Source organism: Hemibagrus wyckioides, linkage group LG28 (genome assembly GCF_019097595.1).
Source record: "Hemibagrus wyckioides isolate EC202008001 linkage group LG28, SWU_Hwy_1.0, whole genome shotgun sequence".
Classification (NCBI taxonomy): domain Eukaryota; kingdom Metazoa; phylum Chordata; class Actinopteri; order Siluriformes; family Bagridae; genus Hemibagrus; species Hemibagrus wyckioides.
Window position 1 is genome coordinate 8,686,644 of NC_080737.1, and position 23,794 is coordinate 8,710,437.

Below are 23,794 nucleotides of genomic sequence, written 5' to 3' on the forward strand. Positions count from 1 at the left end.
TAGCAGTTTAATTTATACATATTTTTGTTTGTTGTAGTTAAGGGTTCTACATTGAATAGATAAAGTCAAGAGGAACCAAAGAACCCTTTAGTTTGACATGAGGCCAAATACACCCCTACCCCAGATGGCCCCCCGTACACCACCTAAACAATTTGCTCAGAATTCATATGTATAATGAGAATTATAAATTACAACAAGGTTTCCCTACTAAAATCATAAGAACAATTTGCTTTTATGTAAAAAAAAAAAGAAAAGAAAAGAAAAACCATAGCAACTGTTGAAGGTTAAGGGCCTTGTTCAAGGGCTCAGCAGGTTGGTAGTGGAGGAACTTCAGCTGTCCAAGTGATGGTCCAACACCTTAACTAACACTGCACATCATTTTTGTCACGTTATAGAGATGTGTTTCTTCATTTCATTACCAATTCTTTCTCATTTAAATTCTCACTCTTCTCAGCTTTTCCCCCAAATCTCCAGCTATTTTTCAGGCTAATAGCTAACGACTCTAATTCTGACCATTCATGAGAGTATTTTATGTCTTTTAAGTCTTTCTTTAATGATGCCAAATGCAGGCACTTTTTCCCCCAGATTTGAAATAATTTTAAATTAACTAAAAAGATGTGTTGGGTTAGAGCCAGAGAAATCTCACATTCAATGATTCCAGCGCTAGGGTTTTAGTTTTAACTTTGGATGTACTCTAAATGACCTTCTGATCAAAAAACCCAGAGATTTAACAGTTTGAGCCACCACTGCCCTTCCACTGCCCCTATCCCAATAACTGTCGAGCCGGTTTAAAGTACTATCACAATCCTAATAAAGAATAAATCAATAAAATAAGGCTTGATATGATTTCATATTTGGCCAATTTCTGGCACCTTAGAAGATCCCGATCCCGATCCCATTCCACAATCAAATCTTCAGAGCTACAATGCAGCCTAGCAGGGTAACCGCCATCTGTAACTCAAATTATTGATGCTATATCAAAGCCATATAGTCCGAACTAGCAATATAATGCATGTCGAATATTACAGAATTCCAAATACCTTCCATCATGCATCAGTGGTAATCTGACTTTATTCCGTCTTTGCTCTTGTTTCCAGGACAACAGCCGTCGGGTAGAGAACACCCTTCGACTGTGGGTGATCGAAGCCAAAGACCTCCCGGCCAAGAAGAAGTACTTCTGTGAGCTGTGTCTGGATGACTCCCTTTATGCCCGTACCTCCTGCAAGCTGAAAGCAGACAATGTCTTCTGGGGAGAGCACTTTGAGTTCACTAACCTGCCTGCTGTCCAAAACATCACTGTCCACCTCTACAGGGACTCAGACAAGAAGAAGAAAAAAGACAAGAACAACTACGTGGGGCTGGTAAACATCCCAGTAGAAAGTGTGACCAGTAGGCAACTTGTCGAGAAGTGGTACCCTGTTAGCACACCAAACCCAGGGAAAGGGAAGACGGCAGGACCTATGATCCGGGTAAAGGCCCGCTACCAAAGTATGAACATCCTTCCAATGGAGATGTATAAGGAATTTGCTGAATACATTACCAACAACTATATGCTGCTTTGCTCTGTGCTGGAACCAGCCATCAGTGTGAAGAACAAAGAAGAGATGGCTTGCGCCCTGGTACACATACTGCAAAGCACTGGGAAAGCAAAGGTAAATAAAAAACCTACTGTGTGATTTTGTTCTGGTACACAACAGGCCAACATCAGAGCATGACCCTAAAAGATTTTATAGTGCAGTAAGTGCTTGGAATGAAAGAAAATGATATGGTGTAGCAAGCGGTCTTCTTCCTCTGTCTGAGGTTTACTCCTGATATTCACATGTTGCCCAGGTCTATAGGGATTTCTTTTGGGTATGGTGGATTTCTTCTACCTCTCAAAAACAGAGGGGTGGGAGCTGGGGGGGGGTGTCTTTTCTAAACTGCCTCATGTGTGAATGGGTTAGAATGTGTGTAATGCCAAGGATCATCTCAGTCAACCCCTGTCCAAGTGATTCTTTTCCTTGCTCTGAGTGTACTTGGGATAGATGCCGGATCCACCACAACCCAAAAACAAGATACACTGGTTATGCAAGAGACATTAAGAATTTTGTTTACTGTGGATTGTGGTGTGTTAAGAAATAAGATGTTACAGACCTGGTGTCCAGAGCCTGTTGAATCATTGTGTTAGTGCTGGTTTACTATTTTGTTTCCCTAACCCTGTTGCTCTTGGATTATTGGTCCATTACATGCCTGGTCCTGGTCGGCTCCAGCTAGATTTGTATCAGGCGGAGACCCCGAGGCAGACCTAGGACCCGCTGCAGAGATTATATCTTACACTTGACTTGGCAACGTCTGGGGCTCCCCGACTAGGAGCTGGAATCTGTGGCTCGGGCTAAAGAAGACTGGCTTGACATTCTCAGCCTGTTTGTCACTGCGACCCCCATCAGGAATAGCAGAAGGAAAGTAAATGAGTGTATGATCAGTGCTGGAGTAGCAGAAATATGAGGATAGAAACTCACATTGATATTTTTTGGCCTTGCTTGACTTTTGTATCTGTGTGTATGGTCTTCCCTGCTGAGAGGTATTGCCTTAGGGATCCTTCCAGAGCTAACACTTCACCACACCCTCCACTGGGCAAGATAACTGATTCTTCTTATTTTGGCCCAGAGAGGAGAACGACCAAGTCAGCAGCTGTCATCTCAGTCGGCTGCCTGAGCTATGTCTGGTCTGACTGGCGCAGTTTCAGTTGCTGCAGTAACACAGTGCATTTGTGATGACTCATGGGATGAAATAAACACACTGGGAAAATAACCGTACATGGTGGAGGAGACGTCTCTGGTTTACATATGCCATTTTCTGGAGAGCGTGTTTAGACTACATTAACGTCCCCGTCATTCCCCTGTTGTACAAAGAGCAGGACAAAGCAAGGGCATGCTGCTAACAGCATAGGACCAGGCGAACTGCTCGTCCAGAGCTCGTCAAAGATTTGCAGTGACACACTCAAACAGCCCTCCTGGTGCTACTCTGACTGGCTGTGGAAGATCAGTTAAATTAACCATGAAACAGGTTTGTACTGTGGGAGGATTGACAGCCCGGTGGCTATATTTGTCCCTGTGATCAATTGGTGTCAAAATTAATTGATAAACACTCAAGTTGCCAAGATTTAAAGAGACTCATTCTTCCCACTCTCCCTTGCTTTATATTCAAAGCTAAATATCTCTGACTGAGTGTCTCAAAATCAATGGAAAAAATCATTGTTAAACGGTAGAGTTATCATCAAATTGAACTGTGCCAGCTAAGACGGTCTTAACTTTACAGTGCCTTTGGCAAACTGGGCCAGTTTAAATAAGTTAGCATTTTCTAACTATTAGCTAATAATTGCATTGATGTCCTAAGCATGTCTTCCTTTTAATTTGATCTGTTCTAAGGGAATCCCTGATGGGTAATGTGAAAATAACATGCACTGATTTTATTCCTTATGTAGAAGAGAATTGGTTATTATTCCCCCTAATATTTTTTTAAAAATTATTTTTCTAGCTAATAATTAGCATGCTATGCCAGATTAAAGCAAATGATGCAGATATTAGTATGTATCAAACAAGAAGATAACTGACTAACAATAACGAAAAGCTTTTATTGAGCTTTGTTGTAGAGACGATGCAGACTATTCTGCAAAAACTGTAGTACCTTGCCATTCATGGTGCCTCAATGTCATTAGACATGGTCAATGGGCCAGGAACAGGCGCTCTGCCTCATTATCCACCAAGTGCTGATTTTGAGATTACTTTCTGCCTCTGCTTCATTATTAGCATGCCATTAGCTCACCGTTTTTCTGGTCACTTGCACTTTGCCCTTTCTATTACAGCAAGGCTGACTAGCAGTAGTTGAACCTATTGGCTCTGATAGTAGGGGCATGTCGTGGAGACCACTCAAATCTTCTCCGTCCCAGTCCAGCAGTCAATTCTGGATCCTGAGGGACATGGCCAATCCCGTTAGCCTGTGGTTGTTAATTACTGCAACTTAATTACCCTGCGTCTTAAAGCAGCCCAGAGGGATACGGACCGTTAAAAACTGGAACGTACACATCGCCAGCCGAGATTTCCAAGGTCGTAAGTTATGAGGACAGCTGTTAAAATCTGACTCTTTTGCACTTTAGCATCTGTTCACTCTTGGACTTTTTGGCTACGTGTGAAATGAATTGGACCCATTATTTATGCTGAATAGAAGCATTTTGTTGTGAAACTGAAGCATTTTTTTTTTTTTACTGCTGTAGTCATACAAGCTACTTGGCAATAAGCTAGATGATAAAAAAAAAGAAAGAAAAGATTCTGTGTCCTCTTAGGATACAGCTGCCTTAAAGCATGGGAAGCCGAATCAGTACACCAGTTTTGTGCAGCTAGTTACCTTTGAAGTGAATCCGCTTTGAATGATTGTAGCTTATTAGCGTGTAACACTGGCTCGCTAATTAGTATCAGATGCTTTATATTCAGCGCAAAAATAAAAATCGTGTTCGTTGTGCGTACTCACTACACATCCTGAGCTACAGTCAACAAATATTTTCCATTTTTTTGGTCTAACCCTATCGCCATTGCTAGCAGGCCTTTGGTTTGTGTTTAATATTAAAGAAAAGAAAAGAAAACAGAGGCCCAAAATAATCTCAGTCCAAATGAGGTCAGGATGCAGACGAAGCTATTGAACTGATAAAGCCTGCCGTTTTTTTTGTGTCCTTTTAGGATGTTGTGGAGATTTTGCCCCCCTTGGGGTGAGTTGAACTTAGCTGAACTGAATCAAAGATGGCTTGCTGCGTCTCAGTTGGGACGATTATTATAAGAATCTTGACATTTCAGAGACTCTTGCTCCCATAATAGGAAAATCGAGAGAATGTTAAGTGGTGGGTTTGTAGCTATGCATGCTTATCTGGAAGTAGTGGGTGATAATAGTTTTGATATATCGGACATTGACGCTCACGCTGACATTTTTCCCACAGAAGTCTTTTGTAATATATATCCATGAATGTTTAAGTGAGTGTCCTTTAGCAAATGCTAATAATTAGAACGTGTAGAAAGTCTTTAATGCTAAAAATAGTTAATGAAACGTTTTGAAACCAAATGAGTATTTTCCTGTTATTAACTCTCTAACTACAGTCATTATTTCCTTTGTACACGGTTCTCCACTCCCATCTGCCACCAACCCTGCCTCTTCCCCTCCCTTTCCCTCTGTTCACTCTTTCTTCCTCTCCTTCCTTGTGTGATTAGTTTTTCTTCCTCTCATTCTTTTTACTCTTGTCATCTCTCTCTCTCTCTCTCTCTCTCTCTGTCTCTCTCATGACTTTCTCATGCTCTGCTGGGCTTTAAGGCAGGCTCACATTGAAAGGATGTCATTTCAGGTTTGGAGCAGCACATCACCCTGGCAGATATTACACAAGCCTGCCACATACGCACATGGAAGCACATAAACAATCTTCAGAAAGAGTCAGACTGTTCGACTAGTGTTCTGGTGACATGTTGTAAATTGTGCACTTGGGCACGTTTAGGCTGCACCATATGGACGGAAATGAACCTAACGCAATTAGGCTACCGCTGTGCATTATGTATATGACATTATGTAGGTCTAGAGATTTATGAATCCGATATTTATAGATTTTATGTGTTTAAATACATATTATATACTTTGGTAACAAATTTTGCACTACACTCTAGATATGATACTGATATTATAATAGATATACTGACACTTCTGTGCGGATCATCATACACTATATTGCCAAAGGTTTTGGGACACCCCTCCAAATCATTGAAAATAACGTAAAGGATTTAAAAACAAACAAGCCATGACTCCATATATATCAGTGCACAGAGTTTTATTTGCTTAAATATTCACAAATATCGTCGTGAATGCTTCGCTTTAAGCTTTTTAGCTCTGTAAATCTTCCTGATATCTCCGGTGTGGATCTTCAGTGGCTTCTTCCCCACCTTGACCCGTGACTCCTCCGGCATCTCCATCACTGTCTGTCCAGACGTCTGCGTGTGAACCTCGTTCATTTCCATGTCCATGTCCAGCACAAAGTCCTGCCGAGGAGGAAGCATTGATGAATAGACAGTTTGGCTCTGCTTTGGTGGAGCAAGCTTACCTATGTTCTCCTTTTTAGTCGGTTTACTGCAGCTGCAGTTTAAGTCGCACAGAAAATTGCACAGCATCAGAAGGACCAGTGCTGCGAACAGGCAGATCACCACAAAACCGCCGACGCTGTAGACGTCGTGGAGACCTTCAAGTGAAGTTTTGTAGAGGAAAGCCTTGTAAGCTAAGGACATTTCCTGTGGAGCGTCAAATCCCAAAGAACTATAGCGTCAAAGAACTATATCTTTTTTTCTACACACCGATCAGGCATAACATTATGACCACCCTCCGAATATTCTGTTGGTCCCCCTTTAGCTGCCCTGATCCGTCATGCACTGACACCTTTCTATCAGAACCAGCATTAACTTCTTCAGCAGTTTGAGCAACAGTAGCTCGTCTGTTGGATCGGATCACACGGGCCAGCCTTCACTCCCCATGTCCATCAATGAGCCTTGGCCGCCCATGACCCTGTTGCCGGTTCACCACTGTTCCTTCCTTGGAACACTTTTCACAGATACTGACCACTGCAGACCGGGAACACCCCACAAGAGCTGCAGTTTTGGAGATGCTCTGATCCAGTCGTCTAGCCATCACAATTTGGTCCTTCGTCAAACTCGCTCAAATCCTTACACTTGTCCATTTTTCCTGCTTCTAACACATCAACTTTGAGGACCAAATATTCACTTGCTGCCTAATATATCCCACCCACTAACAGGTGCCATGATGAGGAGATCATCAGTGCTATTCACTTCACCTCTCAGTGGTCATAATGTTATGCCTGATCAGTGTATATTACATGAGGGGGAAAAAACAGCAGTCCATGATTGATGCTGTTGCTAATTTGATTGAGAACAGTTCAATATTGTCACAACACTGTTCAGTGTGTGTCTGTCTGTCACTAAACCTCTAAACCTCACCCTGCAAAAAGTCTGTCACACAAAATCACCACATACACCTCTTTATAGAGACTGAATATACGAGAGGAAACTCAACTAATAAAATAAGTGGAAATCTGACAGTTTCTTACATAAGATGTGTCTCCCACAGCTATTTGATTACAAAGAGACTTTTATTAATAGAAAAAAACACCACTACTGCGAGACACTTCTGTGAACGTCAGGAGAAAGAGAAAGAATGACCATTTATAGCTATTGAATAATGTAGGTGATAATAGGAAGGAACTTGCTTCATAGTTCCACAGATGCTTTAGGGTTGGTCAGAGTAACTTTGCACTTTGAACTTTGCACCATACCAACCTGTCATGCTTTACGTCCCCACACATCTACGCTGACTCACTTGGCTTAGCAAAGATAGAAAATCTATTTCAAAACAAAAAGCTTTGTGCAGCATCGTGATCGTACTGGAATGAAATGAGTCCTGTGTAGGGTGTTATATTTTGGGGTTTCCTGTGCCTAAAACAGTGGAAACGTAGCTATGAATATGTGTGAACACAGCTGCATAAGAGGTCTGCGGTGGCTAGAGGTTTTGAGGTGGTGTTGTTTCGCTTCACTGTAGCTTTACAGGTTGCCCAAGTGCATTTTTATCTATACAACTAAACCTGCAGTTATTTAAATGAAGTGCAACATTAATATGTTAGAGTTAACGTTCAATAAAATACCCATCACGTAGCAATAGCAATAAAGCAGATGAAGGCCGATTTGACACGTTAACAAACATGTCTGTGGTTGTTAACTGAGCACATCTTTTGTCACAGATTTCGCCAGCATCCATCCGTTTTCTGTACAGCTTATCTTACACAGGGTCACATGAAGCCTGGACTATTCTAGTGGACTCTGGGCACAAAGCCGTGGACACCCTGGACAGGGTGGCGATCCATCCAGGGCGCACACACACACACACAGAGGGCAATTTAGAGATGTCAAACATCTTACAGTGCATGTCTGTGGCCTGGGGTTGAGGAAACCCCCCAAAGCATGAGGTGAAAATCGACCCAGTCCAGAGACTGAATTCACTTCCCCAACCCTGGAGGTGTGAAGCAAACATGCTAACCTCTAAGCCTTCATGTCTTCCAGCACTTAATACAGTAATGCTAACTAACATTGTGATTCAATATTGCAGTAAATAATGTAATGGAAAGGCCAATGTTGAGATTATCAATTGTAGTGTTGTGCAGTCTGACACACACACACCCAGTACACTGTATCTCTTGAGTCCTGACCCAGATGTCCTGCTGTCAACTCTGAGACAGTGAGACTCACAGCACTGAAGGGAGTGAAAAGAATATCTTACATCTGTTTGAGAGAGAGAGAGAGAGAGAGAGAGAGAGAGAAGGAGAAAGGTGAGAGGGAAAAAAAGAATGAAGCAGGAATCCAGTGTCCTAACATAACCTTTGGCTGGAGTTTAGTTTGCAGCGAGTGCACAGTACATCTGTAGCAGGAACATTGGATAAGGCTTGCTATTGTATAATGAAGCTTATCATTGAGTCAGGTGTGTTGCAAAAAAAAGGTGAAGGGCATGGGAACTGGAGACTTTTTAAAACACAGCTGCTTCTCGGAACGATTTGCAGGAGGATTTGGTGATGATGCGGAGCACAGATGTTGAAATGTAGTGGAGGAAGTTCACAACAACAACTAAAGCGCAAACACACTCCACATTCTCGCCATGCAGGGACCGAAAAACAATGCCCCGGGAGTGCCAAGATACACAGCAGGGTTATCACACATACGGTCACTCACAACACACACACACACACACACACATGCTTGTTCAGTGATATTTATATTGACTTTCATGCTTTCTTAAGACTAAATCGAGGTCAAGCAGGCTTAGTTTGTGTAACATAAACACCCCGCCCACACACCAAACAGGACTTTGGTGTCTGCTGCGGTGTGTTGAGGAGCGATATTTCCATTCACCATTACAGAATCATATTCTATTTTAATAAGAATGACTCATTTATGTGCAAAAAGGTGAGATATGACAATTGACAAGTGATGAAATTGACATGTTTTAAAAAGTGTGTTTGTATTCACTGGCGTTTCACCGACCATGAGTCTGTGCTAGAGAATGTTCAGGAAGATTTAACATCACACCTACATAGAGACGGACTTTCATAAAGAGATCTTACATAAGCAAGCAGACAAAGACAAAGACTACTTTTTAAAGTTTTGGGCTCAAACTGTATGATCGAAGATATGGGGACAATTTCTTTAATATAATTTCTTTCTTTCTTAGTCATAAAGTATGGCTGTAATTTTTCCCCACACATGACCGAGGGCTTTGCAGCTTCTCAGAAACACCGCAGGATTACGTTTGCCTTTAAAACTTTTCAAAGCAAAGTTGAGGAAAAAAACTTTTTGTAGGTGTTATAATGTAACTGATAAGAATAAAGAAAAACCCACCTAGCATTGAAATTAGCAAGTGATACAATGATGTATGATGTGTCAGGATACGTTCACAGTTATTTTATCTCTGCAAGTCGCCAGTGGCTTCTCAGTGGGCGGCGGCAATCTACAAATAAAATTTTCTTGCTGCTAGAATGAAGCATTTTGAAGTGAGATATATAAAACTCGGCAGTGTCGTACTGTACAAGAAGCAGTGTGGGTTCTACAGTGTTTAGTTCCGAAGTCGATCCATATCTGTATACACTTCGCTTCGCTGGACACGCCCACATCTTATCAACCAATCAATCAGCTCTAGTTAAAAATAAATGGTCGCTTTCTTGCTGGGAGACTCTATATGTGGGATTAATCAGTTAAAAAAGGTAGTGTTGGTGAAATGGTGTTATCAGCAGCTCTCGAAATTCCCTCTTGTTGCACACACACACACACACACATACACACACACGCATTATTGCTGGTGTCTGTCAGATGGTCTTGCTTTTATTAGTTTTCACTGGCAGGCTATGCAGTCACCAGGAGGCTCCAGGATTTTATCCTTTCTTTAATCCTTCCGTCACACTTTTATTATCTCTCCTGCGTCTTTGTTTATCACACTCCATGCTGTTTTGAACTTTCTACCCCCGTTTTAATTCCGTCCTTTCTTTCTCCTATGAGCCGATTTATTTTTTCTTTTGTGTGCGTGTTTGTTTTTGTGTTTGTCTTCCTGCCTGCCTCAGTGATGAAGAACAGTTTAGCTGAGTTTGTTTTTTTTTCTTTTCGGAGGCTGGTTATGATTAGCGCGTCGCTTCCGAGCTGTGTGAACATGTTTGCATATCTGCGTGCTTCGAATAGCCGGTAGCTGTTTACCGAGCCGTGTCAAAACAAAACAAACAGCTGTAAATATTCTGTTTTAGCGCAGATTTAGGAATAATACTGACGAATAATATCGGAAACATAATGCTACGATACATGAAGACAGGTTCTAAAATTGCTGCTAAATAAATATGCTAATGCGTCACATGACATCACGTGCTAACAGCAAGATCATCCCACAATTAGAATTATGGTTCAGGTGATGATTTTTGTATGTTATGAAGACAGTAATAATTTTTAAAAGTATTTCAGTGGTTCCCTGTTATTTGTCTGCTTGAAGTACGGCGAGTTTCACGATAAAAAATGTCTTACCTATGGTGCGACTGATTCAATTTGTCCTACAGAAATGTTCAGTGTTCTTGCGGAAATATTATTCATTCTCTTCATTCATATTCAGTGACAGTTTTATTCTGGTCAGGGTCATAGCAGATCCGGAGCCTATTCTTGGTCTCAAGGTGGGAATACATACTGAATGTTAAATTCCCTATTAATAAACAAACAATGAACCAATGAAGGGAGTGAGTCACGCTTCATAACTAGCAAGTGACAAGTGATTGAGAAACAGAAACCTTGCCATGACTAATCATTTACCAGCTGTTAAATAATTCCGGATTTAGGCATGTTTTGTAGGCCAAACATTTTGGGACGTCTGCCTTTACATGCACATGAATGTAATATGGAGTTGGCCCGCCCTTTACAGCTATAACAGCTACAACTCTTCTGGGAAGGTTTAGGAGTGTGTTTATGGGAATTTTTGACCATTCCTCTAGAAGTGCTTTTGTGAGGTCAGGCACTGATGTCGGACGAGAAGGTCTGGCTCACAGTCTCTGCTCTAATTCATCACAGAGGTGTGCTATCAGGTTGAGGTTAGAACTCTGTGAAGTTCCTCCACACCAAACTCCCTCATCCATGTCTTTATGGACCTTGCTTTGTGCACTGGTGTGCAGTCATGTTGGAACAGGAAGGGGTCATCACCAAACTGTTCCCACAAAGTTGAAATTGTCCAAAATGAAATGAAATGAAATTGTCCAAAATGTCTTGGTATGCTGAAGCATTAAGAGTTCCTTTCATTGGAACTAAGGGGCCAAACCAAACCTCTGAAAAATAACACCTGAATTCAATGATTTGTAGAGCTGTCCCAAAACTTTTGCCAATATAGTGTATTTGCATAATTTCATGTCAGTCCCTTGGGATATTGTGTAATATTTTGTGATTGTTGTGGCATGAAGCTATCAATGAATCGAAGCTTCACATGAATCGAAGAGAGCTTATGCGCGTTGTGATGACTTTGCATTCATTTCTGCAGAAGTGTCATGTTAACATGTCATGACTGACTGAACGGGTAACTGCTGGACGAGTTAGGGCGCCGGTGTTCCTATTAAAGTGTCCACGTATATTCTGCACTCTGTCTGGACAGCCAGTTTAATCTTTGCTTCTATTCTTACACCGCAGTTAGTCATACCTACAAATAAAACCTGGTGGCTCAAACGCTAGCCCACATGTGTCCAGAAATACTTAATACGCGACCACGGTTAAATCTTCTCGTCTCAGAATCCCTGCTCTTTCCTCATTTCAGTTCATGCTTCATCTTCAGTCTGAAGAAGAATAGAAGAAGTGCACAACTTTGTGAGATCCGAGCGTATACAGATCCTAGATACGGTCTTCAGAGATGTCTTTATTAGCTCGGTGCATTGCTTCCTCACTGAGGTCAAAGACGCCGTTACATAACGCCTCGGCGTTCAGGAATAAAACGCGGGTCTAGTCCGGGACAGAATATTCAGCTCGGCGCTATTTCCGTTTGTGCTGCGTCATGAAGGAGAACGAGAGCGAGAAACAGGAATGAGATTACTGAATAAATAAATAATAAAAAAAAAAGAGGCTGAATAAAGAGAAAGAGAGATGAACAATGCAATACACAGCGTAATAAGAGAAATAGAATAGAAATGTGACCCTGTGCATGCTAATAAAAGGAAGATTTCATACTGTATCAGTGTAGAAAGTACAGCCAGTAACTGTCAAGGGGGGGTTTTTATTCCTTTTCCTTTTACACAATTCCACATAATACACAATTACAGAAATATACAAATACAATTGAATGGGATTTTCCTTTCTAAAAATGTCTTAGGTTGCATTTCAGCATGGATATCTGTATGATTAAGTTGCTGTAAACACACCACAGGGCTGCTGGATACTCGCCTCTCGTTGGTCCGAATTGGGTTCTGTTTAATTTCTGTCATAGTCAATATGGTGCCATTTGTTATGATTAAGGAGATGTTTATTCAGCATCTTTGGAAGGAGTCTTTGGTGTTATTGGAGACTGAGTAACATGACATGCTGTATTATTCACTTCAGGAGAGAGGGGGAGAGAGAGAGAGAGAGAGGCTGGAATGGGAACTACTGTTTGTCAGTCATGGTCATGGTCATCTCTGACAAAACACTGCTGGAGGAAGGGGTTCCTAAAACCTGGAAATCTTTGCACTTCCTGTTCCATCATTCTGAAGTCACTGATCTTTTTTTGGTTTGTTTGTTGAGTTTTTAATGAAATGCCTGATATATGGTTTAATATGGACAAGATGTTTTTTACGTTTTACTCTATTAAATACTCCAGTAATGCCCCACTTGCCCCCCCCCGCCCTTTTTTTAAGGGGAGGGGGGGTTTACAGGTTGCTACGAAGTGCCTAAATAGAGCTACATAGGGGACAGTAAATGTCATCACACCAAACAGGAAAACTCGTGTACTACAGCCTCGTTTTATTTATTTAGATTCACCCAAAAAAGAACTCATCATGGATATTATTATTATTATTTTAATAAAGATCGAAAGAGTTCTCAGAGTTATGGTGGTAAAAAAAAAAAAATTAAATATTGTTAAAAATTAGCCAAATTTTTGCTTTGTTTTTGTAGCAATTACCATTTGTTTTTTTTTTTAATTTTTGTATTTCCAATCAACAGAACCCAGTCATATTTAGTATCAAAACCAATTATTCTATTTTTTAATTACATTTCCTGTCATACTCCAGGTCCCATTATCCCTTTTTTAGGCATGAAATCAAACCCACCGAGTTTAAATAATGACTCGATTTAGTTTGTAGCCACAATATCTAGATTACCAAGAATAACTGTAGGAGACTGAACAGGACGGACATTTTTTGGAAAGCAGAAATGCTGACCCAAAAGCTGCACACTTTCCACCTCCTCCTGTGATCACGGTCAGAAACATCAATATTGTGCTTGCAGGATGAATTTACAAGAAAAACTCTGACTCAAGACCTTTAGCTTTAATATATTAGTCATATAGGACCTGCAGAGTGTGTGTGTGTGTGTGATTTTCCTCTGTGGTTCTCGTGCATGCTTACACTATAAACCTAATAAAGGAGTTCCAACCCGCAGGGTCATGTTTTGCTCGATTATTTTTGTTTGTGTGTGTTTTGGGATTGTTGATGCTCGGCTGCTCGGATCAGCGTGTGCATCCTGTCTAAATCAGCTCCTGATTGGTTTCCAGCTGGTTCGCTTTGATTAGGACGGATCTGTACATCAACGCTAAAGTGCGTTCCCTTTTTTTCTTCCTTTCCTGCTGTTGTTTTAATGAGAATCTATATTTGTGTATTGTCAATGACGACACGTCTTCGTTTTAGCAAAACAAATTTGTTCTCATGGTTACTTTAAGACTTAAAAAAAAAAAATTCATTGTGATAATCGGACCACTCTGTATCATATCAAGAGGATGTCGTGACATTACAGTACGTGACGTGATAAATGGCTCAAAAGAAATTGGCCTTCGCTAGTTGTTTTTTTTACACAGTACTGTTTTCTTTCTTCTTTGTTGCCTGATGAATATTCTTTAAACCATGGCTTACTTTGTTTTAATGGTGCTTTCTCTCCATTATCGATTTGTGTTCTCTAAGGTTTTAATTAAGTTTGTACTTCATCCGAGACATATACTGCTGCTCCTGCAGCATCACAGGGCAGAGGAACATAATCAGTACATTTACATGCAGCCTGATAATCCGTTACTAATCGTATTGAAAAAGCTTCATGAAAATGCCTTGATCAGGCTGAAAGTATTTTGACTGGATTGAAAATGGTGGTGTAGATCTTTTAAATAGGATAAAATAAATCGAGTTTTATGAATTCTCAATCAAGTTCAAAACGTCTACAGTGCAGTGGTGTGAACATGATGGAATGTATTGTATGTACAGTAGTGCACATGTAAACAAATACTTGAATCTGCTTGCAATGTTTAGGAAACATACACTATATTGGCAAAAGTTTTAGGACGTCTGCCTTTCCATGCACAGGAATGTAATATGGAGTTGGCCCGCCCCTTACAGCTATAACAGCTTCAACTCTTCTTGGAAGGTTTAGGAATGCGTTTCTGGGAATTTTGGACCATTGCTCTAGAAGTGCATTTGTGAGGTCAGGGACTGATGTTGGACGAGAAGGCCTGGCTCACAGTCTCCACTCTAATTCATCACAAAGGTGTTCTTTCAAGTGCATTCCAGTCAAGTTCCTCCACACCAAACTCACTCATCCATGTCTTTATGGACCTTGCTTTGTGCACTGGTGTGCAGTCATGTTGAAACAGGAAGGGGTCATCCCCAAACTGTTCCCACAAAGTTGGGAGCATGAACGTGTCTTGGTATGCTGTAGCATTACCTTTCACTGGAACTAAGGGGCCGAGCCCAGCTCCTGAAAAACAACACTTGATTTCAGTGATTTAGAGGAGTGTCCCAAAACTTTTGCCAATATAGTGTATAAACACTCAGAATCTACAACTGAATTGAATTGAAATTTGTATTGATAGAAACAGGTGTGTCTGAACATACCTACTCAGAGGAAGCTTTGTTATGAATAGGAAGTCTGCCCTCTTCCACATATATGACCTTACAGATGTCTAGAATTAGACAGTGCCACTTTGAACGGAGGGAGACAGAGAGAGATATAGAGTATGCCATCGCTTCCACCCACAGTCACATGTCCAGTTCTGTGCTCTAGGCTCTGGTCATAGGCTGGCTGTGGCTTGGTAAGGATTCAAACCCGTGATCTCCCAACAATAGGGCTGCCTCTTCTCTGTTGCTTCTCTCTCCCAGCACAAATTTAAACAGAGTACAACCATGGTTAACTTAGTTACACTCATCAAAGTTCTATTTATTATGGCGGTCTCATGATAGGTTGCATTGCTGTAGGAAGGATGGTTATATATAACAAAACTAAAAACAGGAACTTGCTTGTTTCTCAGACGACGTTCCTCAGCATTAAATATAACTTAAAGCTGACATGTGCTGTTTGTAAACTGTAAACAGACTTTTTGTTTACTAGTTTGTTGTTTGTCTGTCCATCCAGGACTTCCTGACGGACCTGATGATGTCTGAGGTGGACCGATGCGGCGAGAACGAGCACTTGATCTTTCGTGAGAACACACTGGGCACCAAAGCCATTGAGGAGTATCTCAAACTTGTGGGCCAGAAATATCTTCAGGATGCACTGGGTAAGAACTGAAAAGCATATGAGGAAATGAGAAACAGGCTCTGCTTGTTAGCTTCTGCATTGTCCTCTGCTACATCTATGGGAATAATTGAAATGACAGTGCCTCAGAGTGCGTGATTAGTAAAAAGGAATATTTATGGAAGGAGTCTCCAGTGCCAGTGCTTTGTAACAGTTAGGGACGGATGTGATGTATTTGGTATAACGTAAGTGATGACATGAAAGAGACGACTTTATATTTATCCACACTAGAGCCTTCACCAGCTTCTCTTTTTCAGCTGGTGTTTTTGTTCTTTAAAAAAGTAGGTGACCTTGTTTTCAAAAGCTTGGAAACAGAGATAAGCTGTGTCTGAAAATAACAGTACTGGACATCACTATCATAAATGGTATATAAATGGTATTACTATTTCAGATATTGTGTAATCCTCAGTGTGAATCATATTAATATAGATACATTCATTTTCGTGTCATTATAAAGGGAAGCTTTGCACAAAAGCAGAGACGTTGGAAAACATTTGGTTAGCTAGCTATTTAGTAGCTCTCAAACAGAACCAGGAAAAAAAGCAATGATCCTGATTGGTCCTCACCATAGCAGCTGGTAGCCAATAGAATGCATTAAAAAGATGGTGTGTGTATTTCTTAATACAGATTGTTAAAATTGTCATGATGACCCACAATGGTATTAAAATCTTGTTACCAAACATGAAGGGTGAAGGCTAACACATGCTTCGTCCGAGACACTTGAATGTTTTTGAACTAAAGCGTCCATGTTGTTAGGAGACTGTCCTTTTTTTGCCATCTCCTCACACACACACACACACACACACACACAGGTAAATGGTCTTCCAAGCTGTGTAAGAAAAAAAACCAAAAAAGAATAAAAAATTGCTAGTTGTTTATTTGCAATATATATAGCTGTAAGTTTTACACTATTTATACCTGTGCCAAGGAACCTCATAACCATGAGTGTGTATCTGAGAGAGAGAGAGAGAGAGAGAGAGAGAAAGAAAGAAATCCAGCCTTTGTGTGGAATCTCCCTTTAGGTTTCCATTAGGAGCACATTTGGCAGTGTTGAATAATGTAGAGCTGTTTTTCTCCGATTAACTCGACTTGTGAAGCTCGGCTGAATTATTGAACAGCTCGCGCCTCAAGATTGACTGAGAGCCACGGAAAGGACAACGCAAGGACAGGACCTGCGTGTGTGTGTGTGTGTGCTGATTACTTGAGAGGGAGAACCTTTTTTTTTTTACTGTGTGGATGATTGAAACAGCGAGTGAGGCGGATGAAATCATTAGGATGATCAGCACCAGATGAGTCGCTGTGGCTCAGCATCAGCTATGTGACACTCATCAATCCCAGTACACACACTGTGTTGTCCTCTGCTCAGGGTTATATGAGGTAAACCAGTGTCCCTACAGAACGGAATAGTGACGTGTCTTCATCGTTGACCTGCTTTATAGACAGGAATTAGTTAATGGCATCTACCGTCAATCTAATCGTACCTTTTCATGCATAGTGTCCATGCTGATGGACAGGAAAATAAGAAAAGGGCAGTAAATTTCCTTTAAATCATCTTTATCCTGATTTCTGTTGCTCTATAAACCTCTATTCGATTGTTTCTGGTATAGCTTTACAAAAGTTATGCACAAAAAAAAAAGGTTTTATTAAATTCAAGACAATGGATATGACATTGAGTTTTAATAGAATTAAAAAATAAAAAATTAGCAAATTGCTATTATAGGAAAAATAATACACTTGGCGCTTGGTGTTATTGGAAAATTATCAACTGCTTAGTTGATTTATTTCCTTTTAAATCAAGCCTATTTAATTAGGATGTAGGTTTGGGGTTTATGCTTGTTTCTTCAAAAGAAAATTGATGACAAAAGGAGAATCAAAAAGGATTTTTTGATATATATGAACAACAACAAAAAAATTGTTTTGACTTGATTAGATTATATTCAAAATGAGCAAAAGGTGAATTACATGGCTAGAAGTCAAGACTTTTTATCATTCATTCAGATTCTGTGTCTGAAAATACAGCTCTATTCACCAGCGCAAGTCTAATACCATTCTAAACTGGTGAAGTGTCCAGGAGAAGGACAACTTATGTTTTTGAGTTCCTCTCTGCATCTTTGAAAAAGCATCACAAAGAAGTTTTTTTTTTTTCTTTCTTTCTTTTTCTTTCTACTGTCGTCTTTGGCTTGCTTGTTAGAGGTCTGGTTTTGGGCTTATGTAAGAAAATGGCCGTTTCGTTTTATTAAAAATGACACAAATCAAATGTAATTGCACTTTATTATGGTTCGTTTTACAGTGGCTGTCATTCAGCTTTTATTTCATGCTTTTTATTAAATTTATACTTCAACAAAATCGATCTCACGAAGGCTAAATTGGGCCATAAAACCCATATGTGACAGCTGAAAGGAAACGCTGAGTGTTTCAGTTACACTGCCACTGCCTTTATGCTTTATGAAGTAGGGGATATTAGTCACAGTGACTCACTTGACTCTCTTCGCAAAAAGCTGAAAAATGAATGTAGAAGATCAGTTGTCTCTGATGGGAGATTGAACTGGAAAGTTAGAGAGCCCCCTAGCTGCCAAATTAGTGAGCCACAATTAGGCACAAAGCTATTCTACCGTCAGAAATCTCTTCAAAAAACATTTGCTCTTTTAGATATGATGGGTGGAAACGACTGTCAAGGTCGTTCATTCACTCCTTTTCACTTTGCTCTCGATTTCTTTTTCATTAGGGGAGTTTATAAAAGCTCTGTATGAGTCAGATGAAAATTGTGAAGTGGACCCTTCGAAATGTTCAGCCAGTGACCTCCCTGAACACCAGAGCAACCTGAAGATGTGCTGCGAACTGGCTTTCTGCAAAATCATTAACTCCTACTGGTAAGTCGAAGAAAGCCGAGGAACTGTGCATTTTCCTAAAGAAATACTTAATTACTCACTAATAGCTAGTTATTATTTACAGAATGCAATAACACTGATAACATTCCTGCTTTTTTTTTTTTTAAAGGATTTTAATCTATAGGCTTACACTAATGTTAAATATAAATGAATATTAATTGAATAAAATATAAATAGCAATTGCCTTTTAATATTTTTAGGAAACACTAATAAACCCTAAACATTGACTTAACACTTTTAACATCAACAATTTTTAGCATTTCCTAAACATGTTTAAACCCTAAACATTTCCATTTTTTGAACTTTGAATACTTAGTAAATATTTTAAACCCGAAATATTTTACATCATTAAATTTATTAAATGTTTTGTTTAACACAAACATTTACAAAACTTTTTAAGGCCTAAATATTTACAAAGCATTTTAAAACCCGAAAATTTACTAAAGTTACTTAGTATAATTGTAATATTCGTATGAAACAATATTTACAAAACATTTATAAATAAACATAAATAAACATTTTTAAAATTCTTTTTAAACTGTAAACATTTGTTAAGCATTTAAAAATATTTATTTAGAAAATATATTTTAAAAAATTAATTCAATTTACACAAACGCTATAAAAATGAAAAAATAAAAGAAAAATAAAAGTCTTTAAACCCTGTACTGTACTGTTGTTGAAAGCATATTGACTGTTACTCAGATCTCTAAACATCCCAAACAGCTACTTGTAATTTCTGATTTTTTTTGCAGTGTTTTTCCACGAGAACTGAAAGAAGTCTTTGCATCCTGGAGGCAGGAATGCAGTAACCGCGGGCGTCCGGACATCAGCGAGCGTCTGATTAGTGCCTCATTGTTTTTGCGTTTCCTGTGTCCGGCCATCATGTCTCCATCCCTGTTTAACCTGACGCAGGAGTATCCAGACGAACGCACGGCTCGTACGCTCACGCTCATCGCTAAGGTCACACAGAACCTCGCCAACTTCGCCAAGTGTGTACCTGTCTTATATACGGATATTGTTTACTGTATGACTCACCTTTAACTTTTCTTCTATTTTATAGCTATAGATTTTTTAAATATTTTTTTCTATATGTAATATTAGCAATATTTATGATAAAGCAGCATGATTCAAATGGTTTCTGTCTGCTAGGTTCGGCAATAAGGAGGAATACATGTCCTTCATGAACCAGTTTTTGGAGCACGAGTGGACCAACATGCAGCGCTTTCTACTCGAGATCTCCAACCCCGAGACTATCTCCAACACGGCCGGCTTCGAAGGCTACATCGACCTTGGCCGTGAGCTCTCCACACTGCACTCCTTACTAGCTGAGGTCGTGTTTCAAATGGATCAGGTGGGCCCTGTTAATCTCTAGCTAGAGGAGATATGAGCTTGATTGATCTTTTAGCCCCTGACATAGTGAATCATTACACACGATATTGATTGAGTTCCAATTTTTAATACTGTTTCTGTTATCAGTAGGAAAAAACCCTTTTCATCATTTTTGTATGTTCGTAGTTCCCCCTTATGCTCCAAGTGCAAACTCCACTTCATCTCCATAAAGCAACTTTGGTCTCCAAAAAGGAAACGTTTTTTTTCACAGTTGCACTTTGGAGTTAAATTATGAATAGTGTGTTTACATAATCCATCACTTTTTCTCTCACAGGTTTTGAGCTGTACATGAGAACTCCATTGGCCTCCCAGTGACTGTTACTGATTAATAGTTAGATAAACAGTAGGAAAGCATCAAAAATTGATTCGAGAACAATCCATAGGGTATCTAGTGGTAGAGTACTGAGTGGCACATTTTAGAGGATGGATATTAGATTCCTCTCTCTCTCTCTTTCTCTCTGTCTCTCTCTCTCTCTCTCTCTCTGCCTGTACATCCTTTGATCTCAAAAGCATGGCACATTTCTGTAGCACACAACACCACAGAAACCAATCCATTTAAATCATTTAAGGATTCAAAGTAGGCCAAACATTTAAAGCTTTATTTTATTTTTAAATACCTCCGAAAAAGTGTTGACGCTTCTGAAAGTCAGTCTCAGCTAAAGGCTTCTCACAGTTTTCAGTGGCACTATAGAGTCTTGCTTGCCCTCAGAGGGCTTGAAATGGAAATGCACAAGCTTTTTTCGTGTTCTCATGCAGTTAGTGTCACAGACGAAGGAACTTTCCCATTTTTTTATGGTCACTTCTCACTGCTCTCTGTTAAAAGGGAATCTCAAACAATGAATTCTATACTTTTTAGAAGAAGGAGCCTTAATTTGTCAGATATACTTTACAGCACAGTGATACTCTTTTCATTAAATATCCCAGCTTGTTAAGAAGGGGTCAGACATGATACAGTTCACATGGAGCAGAGATTAACCCCCCAACAGTGGCAGGCTGGTGGTCCTGGGGCTTAAAACCCACGACCATCTGCTTAGTTGCCCAGACCCTTAACCACTGAGCCACCACTGCTCAGCACCTTTAAGATGCTTTTTGTGTCCTTGCAGATTTTATAAGTCTATTATAGGCAAGTTGTTTAATCTTGCCTTTGATGTCTGTCTTTTTAGACTGCCACCAGTAAACTGGGTCCATTACCCAGAATCCTCAGAGATGTTCACACAGCACTGACTAATCCAGCAAGTGTTCAGGCAGCTGCGCCGTCTGATAGCACTCCATCCCCTCCGCCTGCTGGGTGCAGCGTCTCTAGTAGCCTGCAGAAAATGACCATGGACAGTGATTTATCAGGGTAACACAAAAATACATCATAAAAATCTGTTCCATCTGTGTTCTGTTATGCTCTGTATCAGATCTGTTGTGCATTTTAAAGTCCTTTAGCAGCTTAGCAGGCTTTTCATTTTTCCCTCTTTCCATTAACTTAGCCTGGTCGACTTCACCCGCCTCCCCTCACCAACTCCAGAGAACAAGGACCTGTTTTTCGTGACGCGTTCCTCAGGTGTCCATGGCTCACCCGCCCGCAGCTCCAGCTACTCTGAGGCCAATGAGCCTGAACTTGGCCTGTCCAATGGCGCTAAAAGCCTATCCTTGGTGGACTTACAGGAAGCCACCAGGTCCTTGGAACTCATCCCAGTCTCACCAGAAGGTGCTGTTGAGAAGCACATGGTGGCTTGGAACACCCGGACGCCTCAGTGCAACCCATCTGGAGGCCCCACGCTTCAGAAGGTGGGGCAGAAGTCAACAAATACAGCAGGAGAGGTGGTGCCAGGCAGGCCGGTTCAGCTCCTTGCCCCTCTGTCCTTCCAGAACCCTGTGTACCAGATGGCAGCAGGATTGCCTTTGTCTCCGAGAGTCGCAACTGGTGGAGACTCTGGCTCGGAATGTCACAGCTCTCTCAGCTCGCACAGCAACAACGAGGAAGCTGGATGTGGGAAACTCAGCTTCCTGAACCAAGGGGGTGGGGTCGGGGACGAGTTGATCAGACGCTCTGGGGAGTTTTCAAGAAGGCAGCTCTCACTTACAGAAGCACAGCATGGAGGATGCCAAGCTGCAGTGCCACGGCAGAACAGCGCCGCTCCCCAGCGGCGAATCGACCAACCACCACCACCCACGCAGGTTGCCATCCCGCATGGACGGACTCCTCCCAGCATGCTGAGCTCTGCCCCTTACCCACGGCCCTCGAGCGGCAGTGCCGTTTCATCATCGCCTGATTGGCCGGGGAGTGGTGCGAGACTCCGTCAACAGAGCTTGTCATCCAAAGGGGACAGTCCTGAGACAAAACAGAGGTCACAGCACAAGGTTTGTTTCTCTTGTTTGCGTTTGTATTGTTTTTGTATGAATGCATGATCCATGAGGTACTGATGTTACCACCCCAAACCTGATCATTTTCTTACAACAGCATTTCCCATCATGTTTTATTCCACCCACTTACCAACAATTTACCACCAAGCATGCAAGTTCCTGACAGCACGACTAATATTCTATTGACAGATCCTTGCGATCTGCTCTGCAGGATCATATTGGCTATAGTTCCTTTATAATAGAATGCATTAAAGAAACTATTCTTACCACAGAAATGTACTTCCTACAGTAAAGGGCTGTAATTGCAATCTGGGGGTTTGCCCTCAGCATATGGACTGCAGTCGATGATCATAATTGTACTCTGAAGGGGACAGGAAGGGCATTTCCTCTCAATGCTTTGGACTCTCTCTGGGGATTTGATTGATCTGGCCTGAATGATTGATGGAAACCCTAGGGCACCAACAACATCTCTCTCTCGGTCTCTCATTATTGACTGTGAGGTTACCAAGGCCATACAATATCTGTCCACGAATCGATGACTGTGTAATCTAGGACATCTCATCGCCCACAAACAAAAAAAATACATCTGATTGCTTAAAAAATAATAAATTAAATACAAAAATTAAATGATAATAATAATACAAATAAAAATAACAGTTTCTTCTGAGTTGTTATCTGAATGATGTTCCCAGAAGTCATGTTTTATGACTCAGCTGTACTCATGCCTGTGTGTGCGTGTGTGTGTGTGTGTGTGTGTGTGCGTGTGCGTGTGCGTGTGCGTGTGCGTGTGTGTGTTTGTGTATTAGGCCCCTTCCCCTGTGATCCCCAGTGCGCTGGATCGTACGGCTGCATGGTTAATGAATGTGCCATACTTAGAGCAGGACTCAGAGACAGATCCACGCAGGGACGATCAGGTGCTCAATGAGAAGGTAATAATCTAAACACACACACGCACACACACACACACACACACACCAACATTTCTACCATTCTATAATAATAATGTAAATATTAAAACATGAAGTATTTAAGCAGTAAATAAATAAATATATAAGTTAACTGTTAATTTATAAAATTAACAAAATATATGGGATTTAGAAAAAACATTTATCTTAATGATAAAATAATGATTGTGACCCTTTGTAAGATCCTCTTGCTTTCAATTTCCATGCTGTATATCATATGCACATGTTCTCTCTACAGAGTAATTTGGCAGCTTGTGTTTAGTCAATCATCCCTTTTTAAAATATATCCCTCAATAAAAAGCCTGAAAAGCCATTTCTAGTATAATAATGTCAGTAATTCCTATTTGCTGGGATATATTTAGTTATTGAATGTCTTGCTTTCTTG

The 23,794-nt window shown here is 40.6% G+C and overlaps 1 protein-coding gene across 6 annotated transcripts in view; it reads left to right on the forward strand.

The window, feature by feature from the left end:
- dab2ipb (DAB2 interacting protein b) overlaps positions 1-23,794 on the forward strand; it is a 175,249-nt gene that overhangs the window by 141,270 nt on the left and 10,185 nt on the right. For all 6 annotated transcript variants that reach the window (XM_058382729.1, XM_058382730.1, XM_058382733.1 and 3 more), the window contains 8 exons: positions 1,098-1,652; positions 15,654-15,798; positions 18,541-18,685; positions 19,456-19,692; positions 19,853-20,054; positions 21,256-21,434; positions 21,568-22,441; positions 23,251-23,373. In XM_058382729.1, the coding sequence (XP_058238712.1) occupies positions 1,098-1,652; positions 15,654-15,798; positions 18,541-18,685; positions 19,456-19,692; positions 19,853-20,054; positions 21,256-21,434; positions 21,568-22,441; positions 23,251-23,373 (2,460 nt within the window). The remainder of the gene's footprint in view (positions 1-1,097; positions 1,653-15,653; positions 15,799-18,540; positions 18,686-19,455; positions 19,693-19,852; positions 20,055-21,255; positions 21,435-21,567; positions 22,442-23,250; positions 23,374-23,794) is intronic.